At 37.4% G+C, this 13,327-nt stretch overlaps 1 protein-coding gene across 4 annotated transcripts in view; it reads left to right on the plus strand.

Moving 5' to 3' along the window:
* Nucleotides 1-13,327, plus strand: part of Fndc3a (fibronectin type III domain containing 3A) — a 159,477-nt gene that overhangs the window by 45,542 nt on the left and 100,608 nt on the right. For all 4 annotated transcript variants that reach the window (XM_028754218.1, XM_028754215.1, XM_028754217.1 and 1 more), the window contains exon 3: nucleotides 10,452-10,527. In XM_028754218.1, the coding sequence (XP_028610051.1) occupies nucleotides 10,452-10,527 (76 nt within the window). The remainder of the gene's footprint in view (nucleotides 1-10,451; nucleotides 10,528-13,327) is intronic.

The raw sequence follows: 13,327 nt of genomic DNA on the forward strand, positions 1-13,327 counted from the left end.
TCCTGCAGTTTGGTGGTCAGATAGGATTCCTTTGAAGAGACACTGTTCAGAGAATTCAGAGCAAGAACAAGGAGCTGACATTGGAAAGATGTTGGAAGAGCCATCATTTTGATATTCCATTAAATAAAACTTGCATAGAGAAAGACTTAAAAAGTTCCTATTTTAAAACTAGGTATGTAGCAAAAATCTTCCAAGAGTTATAAACTGCTGGTTGGTACCTTTCATTTTGTTGCAGCTATCTGTCCTCCATTCTCTCTCTTTTTTGGTTCATTATTTCCTTAAAAGGATCCAAGGTATGGGGTTGTGGGCATAGCTCAGTGGTAAAATGATGACCATGCAAGCATAAGGACCTGAGTTTGATCCCTGGTGTCCATGGTAAATTCTATACCAGAAGGTTAGGCCTATGAGTGACTGCTCACGTTGACAAGCTTTAGTTGTGCAAACCTTGTTACTTGACTTAAAACTATTGGTTAAGTAACTTGGCTATAGCCAAGTTACTGGAGGGATTAGAGGTAGGTAAGTTAAGAGTGACCTGGTTAGAGGAGAAGAGACCAAGAGAAAAGAGAAAGAGAAGAGGAAGTACCATGAAGAGAGGGGGACTATGAACACATGGCCAATAGAAACAAGTATCTGGGGTACACCACTGGGAAGGTAGCCAAGCCTGCAGTTAAAAAAGTAAATTTGGAGTGACCCCCAATAATTATCAAAGCCAAATAAAATAGCCATAGTCTGAGTTTCATTTAATTGTAAGCTAGTCAGGGATAAGTTAAAATTGTTCGTTCTATATACCTGCAATCCTCATGCTGGGGAAGCAGAGACAAGGAAGGTCCAGGGATCTTACAGTCACTCTAACCAAATAGTGAGCTCTGGGTTCAGAGGTTTGTCCTGTCTCATAAATGAGGTAGAGAGCCATTGAGAAGGACACCTGATATTTACCTCCAGACTCCCCCTCCCACCGCATGCATTCACACACACACACACACACGAACAAAGAATTACCTGTAACCTTAGAAAGTAAAAAAAATAAATACTCATTAACTATAATGTGTTAAGTTGCAGGTTACTAAATGATTTTGTGGGACAAGCATAGTTTGTTTGTTTTTTTAAAAAAAACAAATATTCCTAGGACAGCTGGATTTCCACATGCAAAAGAATGCAGAAGGGAATGAAAAGACAGTCTATTAAATGGAGAAAATTGTCATTAATTCTACAAGAGCTAATGACTCAATATCCATAACATATAAAGGAATTATGTAACTAAAAAGTCAAGTCAGTTAAAGTGAAGGAAGTGGCTCAAAAAAAAATATTTCTACAGATAGGATGTATACCTGGCTACCAAATATAGCAGAGATATACAAGTAACATTTGTCATCAAGATGAAGCCCCACTTAGGGTCTGCTAGAATGGCTGCAATTAAAAACAGATGGAATAACAAGCCTTGGCAAGACTGTAAATTGTAGCTCTCACTCATTATTGGTGGGCAAGTAATATGATATGGCCACTGTCTTAGTTTGGATTTTAGTGCTGTGAACAGACACCATGACCAAAGCAACTTTTATAAAGGACAACATTTAATTGTGTCTGGCTCATGTTTTAGAGGTTCACTCTATTATCATCATGGTGGGAAGCATGGCAGTGTCCGAGTGGACATGGTGCTCAAGAAGTAGCTGAAAGTTCTATATCTTGATCCAAAGGCTGCCAGAAGGAGATTCTCTTCTGCAGGGAGCCAGGAGAAGGGTCTCTTCTGCACTAGACAGAGCTTGAACATAGGACCTCAAACCCTACTCCCACAGTGACACACTTCCTCTAACAGGGTCACATCTGTTCCAGAAAGGACACACCTTCTATTAGTGTCACTCTGTGGGCTAAGCATTCCACCACATTAGTCTGTGGGGGCCAAACCAATTCAAACCACCACAGTTACCATATAAAAGAAGTTAAAAATAAAATTAATACATGACCTAGGGAGTGTACTCTGAAATTTATAACCAAAGAATTGAAAACAAGTACTGAAATACTACATATTCAAGTAAACAGCAGCACTGTTCTCAATAGCTAAAAGTCCAAACAGAGATTTAAGTAAATAAATTATGCTATGTTCATACAGTGGAATATTAGCATACAATGGATGAAATACTGATTAGGATTTCATTCAAATAATACAAGAAGGGTAAACTTGCAGAAACTTTATGTTCTATGAAAGGAGCCAATCACAAAAGATACTGTATTTTTTGCTTTGATTTACATGAAAAAAATCTCATTTAGATTGAAAGTTGGTTATCAAGGGTTTGAGGAGAGAAATATGTGGACTATTTAATGGGCACAAGGATTTCTTTTAAGGAAAAGAAAACATTTTGGAAAGAAGATAGTGACTGCATAATACTGTGAACATATGTGTCTGAATTATATACTTTAATATGCTTAATTTTATGTCATATAAATTTTACTTTCATAAAGTCAGAGTACAGAAATTCTGATTTTTAGAAGAATTTGTAAGTCTCTATTGGCACTTAGGTTTTTACTTTGAGAAAGGTTCTCATGTAGTTCAATCTGGCTTGAACTCCTGAACTTCCTGCTTCTGTCTTCTGAGTCCTTGAGTTATAGATGTGTACCACTTACCCAGATAATGTATAAAATTTTTGAGATTGGAATGGTGTTGAGGGTAGAACTTAACTTTTTTTTTGATAGAAGAATGCTGATTAGTACATGTTGGATCATTTTTTTAATATAACAATTGTACAGTCATGTTAAGGGGAAGTAAACTAGACTCCTGAAGACATGGAATCTAAGGCTAAATTTATTTGTGTGTGTGTGTCTCGTATGTACATATGTGTATGAGTGTATGAATATGTATATATGCATGTGTGTGCATGCATTTTGTGTGTGTGTGTATATGTGTATGTGTGTGTATAGAACAAGAAAGCAGAAAGGGAGGAAGAAGACTAAAAGGGTAAGCATGGGTATTAGGATATAAGACATGGTGGTAGAGGAAGGAAGAACTATTTGGAGAAAGGGATGGCTAATAAGAGGAAGAAGACAGAGGAAGAAGGGAGTTGGGGAGCAAGTAACAACAAAATATAATGATACATGTGGAGGTATGTTTAAAAACTAATCCTAAATTATAGTTAGCATGGTAATAACTTAGTACTAATAATTGTGACAACCATGACTACTGCAGAATAAGATAGACACAAAAACTTGACAATATTGTGATATTATTTATTAGTTTTAAAGGGAAGCAGTATGTTATAATAGATTGTGTCATGGATACCATCTTAAGACAAGTGACTCAACCATTCAGTAACTCCATAGCAGTCTAACAAAAAATGATAATTCTGATTTAATAGTTGGTGAAGCTAAATGAAGGACACAGTTGTTCACCAAACTATTGTTTTTTCCTGCAGTGTTGCCAGTTTTAAAATAGGATAAAGATGAGGTTTGGTTATGAGCTTTCTGTGTTTGATAGCTTTGCGTAAAGTGTAATTAATTGTCCTTTGCTTGATGCTAAGGGAGCATCCTGACCCAGTCGTTGCATCCCTTGTATCTCATCCCTTTTCGTTGTATTTCTCCTAGCTTAAACAATAGCTGCCATGTCAACTTTTCTTTGTTAGAATTGTCCATGCTTTTTTTTTTACCATTATAACCTCTACAGTCTTAAATGTTTTCTCTTCTTGAAGTATTCTAAATAGCTCAGACTATAAAAACTTTAAAAACAAAACCATAAATGACCACAATCTCAGATTAAGCAGTGGTTTCTTGGATAATGCCTATGTGACTCTCAAAATTTTTTAACGCATCCCTCTAAGACTTCCCCTGATTGTCCTGGAGTGATGGTTCAAGGTTGCGTGGTTACCTATTGCACATTGTCCCTTACCTCTCACTCATTACACACCAGAGTTTGGCAGCCAGGTACTTAATTCTCCCCTTCACAGACTGTGAGCTCCTCAGAACCTTGGTCTGGGATTTTCTCTTGTTCATAGTACACACAAGAGTGTTTGGTATACAATAGCATGCTCTCTCTTACCAAATTTATTCTAATCTTGTACAATATATCTTGACTGCAGTTTCCCCTTCCTCTACTCTTCTGTTTCCCTTCAGAAGAGAGCAGACCTCCCAGGGGTATCAACCAAAGATGGCATAACAGGATACACTAAAAGGAGGCACAAACTCTCATATCAAGGCTGGATAAGGCCATCCATTGGGAGAAGAAAGGTCCCAAGAACAGGCAAAGAGTCAAGAGACACCTCCTATTCCCACTGTCAGGAGTGCCACAAGAATACCAAGCTACGCAAACATAATATATATGCAGAGGACCTAGCACAGACCCATACCCATTCTGTGATTGCCTCTTCAGTCTCTGTGAATCCCTGTAAGTCCTGCCTAGTTGATTTTGTGGGACATATTCTCATGGTGTTCTTGACCCCTTTGGTTCCTGCAATCCTTTCCCTTCCCTTTCCTCTGTTCCTCAGGGGTTCTACCGTAAGCTCCAGCTAATATTTACCTATAGGTCTTTGTATTTGCTCCCATCAGTTGTTAAATAAACTGATCTATAAGTATAGCAGAATATCATTAGAAATCGTTTCATTGACCTTATTTTTCTTTTTGGCAATTGTATTTGGTTCTATCCTGAGTCTTTGAGCTGTCCAGCCTCTGCTTCCTGGCTATTGAGGCAATGTTAAGCATGGGCTCCCTTTCATAGTGTGGGCCTCAAGTTAGATCAGTCAGTGATTGGCCACTCCCACAAGTTCTCTTACCCCATTACCCCAGCACACCTTATAGGCAGGATAGATTGATTATAGGTTGAAGGTTTTGTGGTTGGGTTGGTGTCCCAGTCCCACCATGGGAAGCCTTGTCTGGTTAAAGAAGACAGATAGTTCAGGTTCGGTATCCCCCATTACTAGGTGTCCTCTCTAGGATCACCCTATTACATTCTAGGGACTTTCTGCTGCACTAGGTTTCCACCTTGATCCCCAAATGTCTCCCACTTCCAGTCATTTCTGTCAGTACTCTCTCCCTCCATATCTCCTTCCCCCATCCCTCCTCATTTTATGTCAGCCCACTCCCAGTGTACCCACAAAATCTATTCTATTCTCCCTTCCCAGGGAGATCCATGCCTTACCCCCTTGGTCCCTCCTTGTTACTTAGTTTCTGCAAAGTAGCTCTTTAATAAATGATTTTTTAAATAAAGAAGTAAACTTTACTTACTCCTTTTTGTTTGAATTTTTAATATGACTGTTTCTCTTTTTTATTATTACTAGGATATTAGTTTCAGTATATCGTGTTTGATTTTCTTAGTTTTATTTCTTTTTGTCAGTTTTATAGTGAGTAATTTTAATATAGAAACTATTCATATTTTATAAGATGCCACAGTATACTCAGTATATCATAGGTAATCAGCACAGTTTGGCTGAGTATGAACAGTTATTGCTTGATAATGTACTACATTTTTAGGCGTTATGGGAGATTATAGTAATAGATTTGACAAGCTGTTTACATAATTAGTTAATGTTTTCTCACATTAGATTCAAATGTTTAATTTACTTGTTTTGGGCAGAATTTTAAATATTTTTAAAAGAGAAGAAACCATAGAGGCACTAAAAAACACAGATTTAAAAAAAAAAAACAAAACCTCATGTCGTAGAAATCTTTCATAGCACAAAATTAAATCCAATAGCTATACAGCAAGCTGTGCTGTGACAATGCTAAAGGAGGGTAGTCAGGAGCTCTTTCTCCACTTCTTGGTCTTCAGAAAGATTGTTTGGACTTGTTTCCCATGTGTTCCGAAGGGAACTTTATGGTGGGCTCAAACCTCAGTGTCTGCATTTGTGATAACATGACCAAGCCTGGGTTTGACCCTGAGGACTGTGCAGGATGTAAGGTATGGGTCATTGAGACCACTGCTATAGCAACACTTGCTCAGAATGCTTTTCAGAGCTGACTTAGCTAACTTTGTTTTTGCAACCAGTGTCTCTTTAGAAGGAGAGACTCTACTATGGATTCATCCTGCTTGCTTGGTTGTTTCCCACCTTTATATCCACCTACAATGAGATAAACTTCAATTTTGGAGCTTAGTAAATTTTTGTTGAATTAATAAGTACAGTAAGATCTATCTAGCTCATGTTAAAAATGATATGTAGTAGGAGAAGCAGCAAGTATTTCTGTGTATATAATAAAGCATAACAGTTTTATTAATTAGGACTTAAACATGAAAGATGATAAGGTGCTTCATTTATATCATGTAATTTCATGAGTCTCTCACTGATATTCTTTGTTCTTACAAAAAACCTCTTAGTTTTGAGTTGGAGACCTTTTTTGATGAGTAGGAAAATGCTAAATTATTTGGAAATCATAAACTATTCCATTGTTTTTATTCACGTTATTAAAACAACAAACATCACTTGGAGCCAAATCTTGGTTCTACATGGTATTTTAAAGCCAGGCAAAATAAAATAAAGTAGCAAGAATGTTCATTTGTGACTCTGAACTAATGTTTAAGATGGTGTGGGAACCAAATAGATTTTAAGTTATTTGGAGTCTTCTGATTTAGACCCCATTGCCTTTTTGGTTCATTGGCAGATGCCAGTGTATTCATTATTATTGTTGTTTGTGTGACACAATACCCAACAAGGGCAGATTAAGGAAGAAATGGTTTATTTGGGGTGACCTTGGAAGGTTTATTATGTGATGGTGGGGAAGCCATAGCAGAAGTGTGAAATGTCTAGTCAACATTGTTTTCCCAGGGAGGTGGTATGCCCCTGTGCAAGATGAGGATGTCTCCACCTATATCCAGGCAGGTCTCTATTCTCAGTCAGTCCTTCCTGGAAACAGCTGTACTCACACCTAGAGGTGAGTGCCCTTGTGATTCCAAATCTTACCAGGTTGATGATCAGATCACAAACAACCACCACAAATTTACATCCATTCAACTTGACAAAACCAAATATATGACACTTTATAGCATAGTATTTCACCTCTGGTTCCTAAAGTCTAATAATGTTCATCTTATAAAGCAATTTGCTTTTAGTCCATCTTTAAATGTCCCCAAATTCTTTAATAATCTCAAGCACCTCAGAAGTCCAAAGTCTTTTCTAACACTTGAACAGTCTCTTAATTGTGAGCTTCTAAGATACACAGTTACATACTTCCAATATACAATGGGATAGAGCAATAGTTCTGTTTTAAAAGAAAGAAAGGGTGCATAATTAGGACAGATTAGACCAGTGGTTTTCAACCTTCCTAACACTGCAGCTGTTTAATATAGTTCATGTTGTGACCCCCAGCCACACATTTATTTATTTAAAATAAATAAAATTAATTTCGCTACTGTTATGAGTCATAATGTTAATATCTGATATGCAGGATGGTCTGAGACAACCCTGGTGAAAGGGCCCTCAAACGCTCCAGTAGGGGTAGTGACCCACAGGTTGACAACCACTGGATTCGAGCAAAGCAAGACTGAAACTCAGTAAGGCAAAAACTAAACCCTGTAACTCCATATTAGACATCTAGGGGTTGATTCTAAAGGCTTGGGTAACACTAACCTCATCCCTCTATCTCTGGTACCGCCAGCACATATAACCTTCGTGCTGCAGCTTTCCTTGACAAGCATCCTGTGATACTTTGCTCATCCAGATCTTTATTGTAACTTGGGCCTCCTCTTCCTAGCTTTATGCAGTGGCCTCTCATGATCTCCTTACAGAGAATGTAGCCCTGCCACACACTGTCTGGTTTTAGTGACTTTCCAGAACTGTGTCAAAAACCTCCGTGACCCTTTACATTGTATGTATGTGCAAAACGAGCACCTTGTGAACATTGCTGTCATTTCTGTTGCTGGATGGAGCTGTATGTAGCCTGTTCCCCCTGGACCACAACTGCTGACCCTTGGGAAATATCTAGGGTGCTATATGCGAACATGGGACCTCATTCAGGGCCATTCTCAGTCCAGGTTCACTCATTTAGAATCAGTTTGTATTTTCACAAAGCCTTCAGTGAGTAGGGGGGGTCTTTCAGGGCACCTTTCTATTGTTCCAGTGAACAAGCGGTTTCCTTTCAGTGGTCCTAGTTTCTTAACAGTTAGAGATGTTTGTCTGCAGCTTTAACTTGATCACACTTCTTTCCTTACCAAACTTCACATTTTTTGTTTCTTTTTGCTTTTTCTTGTGGTAGATGTGGATAAGAGCAGAGAGCAGTCTGGACGCTCTTCTGTCTTAAAGCTCTCCTGCCAAGTAACTCAGTTCATTACTTTCTAATTCAGCCTCACTTAAGTTCTCAGGTCACAGGAACAGTGAAGGCAGATTCTTCGCCAGAGTATGACACAAATGTCTTCTGGCCAGTTCTACTTTGGATCGATGCATCCTATTACGGTAGGAACATGAAGCAGCTAGACATGTTGGATCAGAAACTAGTATTTACACATCCTCTGTGTAGCTTGTCCACTGAAATTATAATGCAAACTACGTAAAAATAAAAACTTTAATAGTCACCTTAAAAATTTCAATCAAGCAAAACTAATTGTAGTATTTTTACATAGTATGTCCAGAATACTGGAGTAATGCGAAATAAACACAAAAGCTGCTAATGTATTTTCCACTGTTAGGGTTTTTGGGTACTAAATGCTTTAAAATCTAGCTTCTATTATACTTACACCATACTTACATACAAGCACATTATAAGTGCATAATAAATACATCTGGTTAGTGCCTCTTGTTACTAGATCACACAACTATAAGAGAAATTATGGAAACAATAGGAAATATCATAAAGGAAAAAGACAACATTGACTATAGGAAAATAATTCTAGTAAAGTAAAAGGCAAAAACAAGGTGAGAGTATTTTTGTAACATAAGAATATAGTAAGTTATTATTCTAAATATGTAGAGCATCTAGGCAAATTTCTAGAAACACTTGAAAGCCCAGAAAATAAATAGTAAGATGACATAATCAGGTCGTGGAGTTAGTATAAAACATACTCATGATAAGCAAAGAAGTGCAGTTCTCACTGAAGACATGTTACTCAGTGGTGGATTGCTTGTCCAGCATGTGTGAAAGCCTAGGTTTGATCCCAGCATTGAAAAACATGCAAATTAAGGTCTGTTACAACATCAAAGATTATAAAGCTACAATTTTTAGCATATTTAGAATGCAGTGAAAGGGTGTTCTTACAGACTGTGAGAGGGGATGTGACATAGGCGAGCCCTTTAAGGTGATAGAATAAAGGGCACCAGAATTTGTTTTCTAGGTCTCCGTCATAAGGAAATGAAGCTAACTAGAGAGGAAGAGACTGCGTACATGAAGTGCTCACTTCTCTGCTGTCTACATTAATGGAAAAATTGAGGACTACCAGAACTACTCATCTAAGAGAGGGCTAATTAGTTGGTGATACAGTGAGGTAATCCCTTGATGGGATACTCGAGTAGTATAACATGGAAGTCCTTTTAGAATATTAGTATTATATAAAATGTAGGAGATCAGTCACTTCTGCACAGATAATGAGATGAGAAATTTTATCATAATCTTGACTGTCTGTTAGGACTCTAGATTTCCTTTTTCCAGTTTTTTGTTTTATCACATTTCACATTTCAAATGTCATAAAATTAGTATAGAGTTTACTTATAAATGATGGAAAATTTTCATTTTCACATAGAACTTTTTATCTTAATTCAGTTATAATCTACTTATTGTGGATAGCCCCGGCCTTATATTTTGATACTAATTTCCCTTTCCTGTGAAAGGCTGCGGAGGAGGTATGAGTTATTACACAGGTGATTTTTAGTGAACCTTCTCCCCATCTTAATTTGTAAAATAAAGGCTGGAGCCAGTGATTGGGCAGAGGAAGGGGAGGTGGAGTTATAAAGGTTGGTGGGAAGAGAGCAGGGGAAGGACGACTAGAGGAGGACTGGAGGAAGACAATGGAGGAAGAAGACGATGAAGGAGAGGGCGACTGGGAAGCAGGAGGTAGAAGGACAAACGCAGAGTCTGGAAAACCCTCAAGTTATAAGGGTCTCATAGCTGGGGAACAGAGTAGTGTAGGGGTATCTGCCCAATCTAGGCTTACAGAATATATTCTTAATTACTGAGCTGTGTTTTGATTGACTGGCCATATTTGGGTTGGAGATTTAAATTTCTCCCATTACATCTACTATTGATCAGTATCGGTTCCTAAGTGCGATGTTAAAGTATAATATGTAATCCACAGTTGTGAGGTTTGATACCATCAATTTTACTGAGTGAAAATTTTTACTTTCCAGTAAATTCGCCATTAGCTTATTTTTTTTTGTTTTCTTTTTTTCTAGCCTGATTATGACCTATTGAATAGTAAAATAAACATAATGTAGTATCTCCAATTTTCTAAGGTTAAATAGCTCACATCTGCTTACGTACTAGCTGTATATTTTTATATACTGATTTATTCTTTTATAGTTTTGATTATTTATTCTTTCCATTGTTTCCAGGTTATTCTGGTACAAGTTAATCCAGGGGAAGCATTTACAATAAGAAGAGAAGATGGACAGTTTCAGTGCATTACAGGTAAGAGGAATAATTTGCTACATCTTGTAACAAAAAAGAAAATTCGACGTTTATTTTTCTAAGTAGGTAATAGTGGTATGCCGTGCTTTTGCTCTTTTTCACAGTCACAAACTTGAGTACTCCAGTCATTTAACTGTTGCGTAAAACTCTAATTAGTCTGTTTCTCAGATCTTGATTGATCTAACTATAAAATTCTATTGTGTACATTTATTTAGTCAAAAAAAGTAAGTGACTCTATCCAGGTCTTTCAGTCCTCAAAAGGTCCATTCTGTTTTCTAATCTTGTTTTTATTTCGCCTCCAGTGTGGTTCCCTCAGGATTTTTTTTAAAGATTTATTTATTTATTTTATATATATGTATACACTGTAGCTGTCTTCCTTGGACTTTTAAAAAAGTCTGCTTGTTAACTGTAAACCCGTCTTGTCCAGTCAGCATGAGTTTCCTTATCTAGGATTCACCCTTGTCACCAAACGGGTGGTTCTAACCCAACTGCTTTAAACTCAGCTCAGGTGTTCTACCAGGTTCACTGTAATCTTCCTTTACAGGACATCTCCTTAGCATTTTGGACTGGTTATTTTTCAGCTGTTGGCGCCATCCCATAAATTAATTGTAGTGGGTTTAGTAGCATCCCTGTTCTCTACATACTCGTTATTTCTTACCCTCTGTGATTTATGACAAATAGAAATCTCTGCAGAGATCACCAAATTCACGAAGAGGAACAAAATAACCTCCATTTAGTGAGCATTGTGTTTATATATGAAAATGAGAAGGGTGGTCCCTTCATCCATTGTCACTAGTATCATAAAGGGGGAATTTTTACAAGCAGGGCTGTGGTAGGATACCGTATGACGAAGATTCAGGTCTTAGACTTCCTTAAATTCACTAGTCAAAGATTACCAACAGAGCCAGAGATAAGCAGAGTGTCATGGGACAGATGTCCCCCTTTGTCCATCAGAACAAGCCAGCCTTGTCAGCAACTCAGTACTCTTATCACTGAGATAGTAAGTTTCTGTCAGCAAACAGGCAAACAAAAAGTGAGTGTTTTTGGCATTGAGAAGCTGAGTTAAACATTAGCTGTTTCTTAGTAGCTTGCTATAAGGGGCTACAGATTATTTAAGTTCAGTAATACATTTTGTATCAGTACAGCTCTTGTTCCCATCAGTAATAGGGCAGAGTAAGAATAACTGCCTTAGTTAGGGTCTTACTGCTGTTTAGAGACACCATAACCATGACAGCTTTTATAAACAATTAATTGGAGCTGGCTTGTAGTTTAGATGTTTAGTCCATTATTGTCAAGGTGGGAAGCATGGTGGCATTCAGGTAGATGTGAAGTTGGAGAGGTAGCTGAGGATCTGGATTTGAAGGCAACAGAAAGAGACAATGAGTCACTAGGCCTGGCTTGAGCTTCTGAGAACTAAAAGCCCACTCCAGTGACATACTTTCTCCAACAAGGCCTAATAGTGCTACTTCCTGTGGGACTATGGGGGACATTTTGATTCAAACCACCACATTAACTAATAAGCATGTGTTATACTTGAAGCCAGACCTGGTACCTCTGAGGTACTCAGTAGGTAGTGATAGTAAGTTTGGCGGTGTAACTGCTAATACAGTCTACTCTGAAACCTTTGATACCGGCTGTTGAGAAACTGACTATCCAGGTGCCTGTGTACTGTACAAACATGCAACATTCTTTTCATTGTTATGAAATTACTTGTTTATGTTTAATTTGAAGTGCTTATTTTGCCTTTCAACTAATACCTGAACATTTGGATTTCTATTTTTTACAACTCCTTATATCCCTTTTGGTTCTTGGAGTTCTACCAATACTCGTGGCTTTAAATTAGAGAACTAATGGAGGTGAGTCACCACCTACCTTATTAACATCTAGACCGTGATACTTTGAGGGTGAAGGACTTGTCACACTCCTTGATTAGCATTGGCTGTGACTACCAGAGGCTGACTACAGTTTTCAGTGCCCCCTTCCTATCACTCTACATAGCCTAGCCCTGATGTTGAATCTTTTAAAATACCTTAGCCAGTAGTCACAAGTCAGACTTGGAACCTTAGATATATTAGAGATATCACTAAGTTAATCTAAAATATCTGTACTGTACTTGAGGTAATATACAAATAAGTTATACTCCTGGAAGGATCTAGACAAGAGAATGTATAGGCAGTATATACATTAAAAAAGTTTTGCCATCTTTAGAATTTATTTTCACCATGATTCACATAGAATATAAATTTCTGATCACATAGCTTACTTGTGTGTCTTTCAAATTATTTATAAATATTAATCAAGGAAGCATTTTAATTAATATAATATTGATTTCTTCCAATACAGTAGCTGATGAAGAAACAGATTGTTTTATTATATCTAAAACATAAGGACAGCTAAATCACAGAATGATGAACAGCTTATATTTCAAGAGTTAGTTTGTGGCTGTAACCTGTAAGTTATCTCTTCATAACTCCTTTCATTTGATTTTAATATCTAGCAGCAACAGCCTCCTGCAGGACCTGAAGAGTTGTATAGTGTACAGACTGCCTCAGTGTTCACCAGACCTTATGGGAGCTGACTCCTGTATGAGCATTCTGTACAAGGACACATTTCTGTGCTTCACTGGAGAACAGTCTTTTCTCTAGATGATGACGATGATGATAAATGGAAACTTTGGTTTTAAATTACTGGATAGAATTTTTTAATGAGGGAAAAAGAATAAAGAGAATAAGATGGTAAAAAGCTCTCTTTTTTTTAATGTTTTCATCTGTCCAGAATTATCAGGTGTACTATCTAGTTT

This window comes from Grammomys surdaster, unplaced genomic scaffold, assembly GCF_004785775.1.
Source record: "Grammomys surdaster isolate TR1022 unplaced genomic scaffold, NIH_TR_1.0 125985, whole genome shotgun sequence".
Classification (NCBI taxonomy): domain Eukaryota; kingdom Metazoa; phylum Chordata; class Mammalia; order Rodentia; family Muridae; genus Grammomys; species Grammomys surdaster.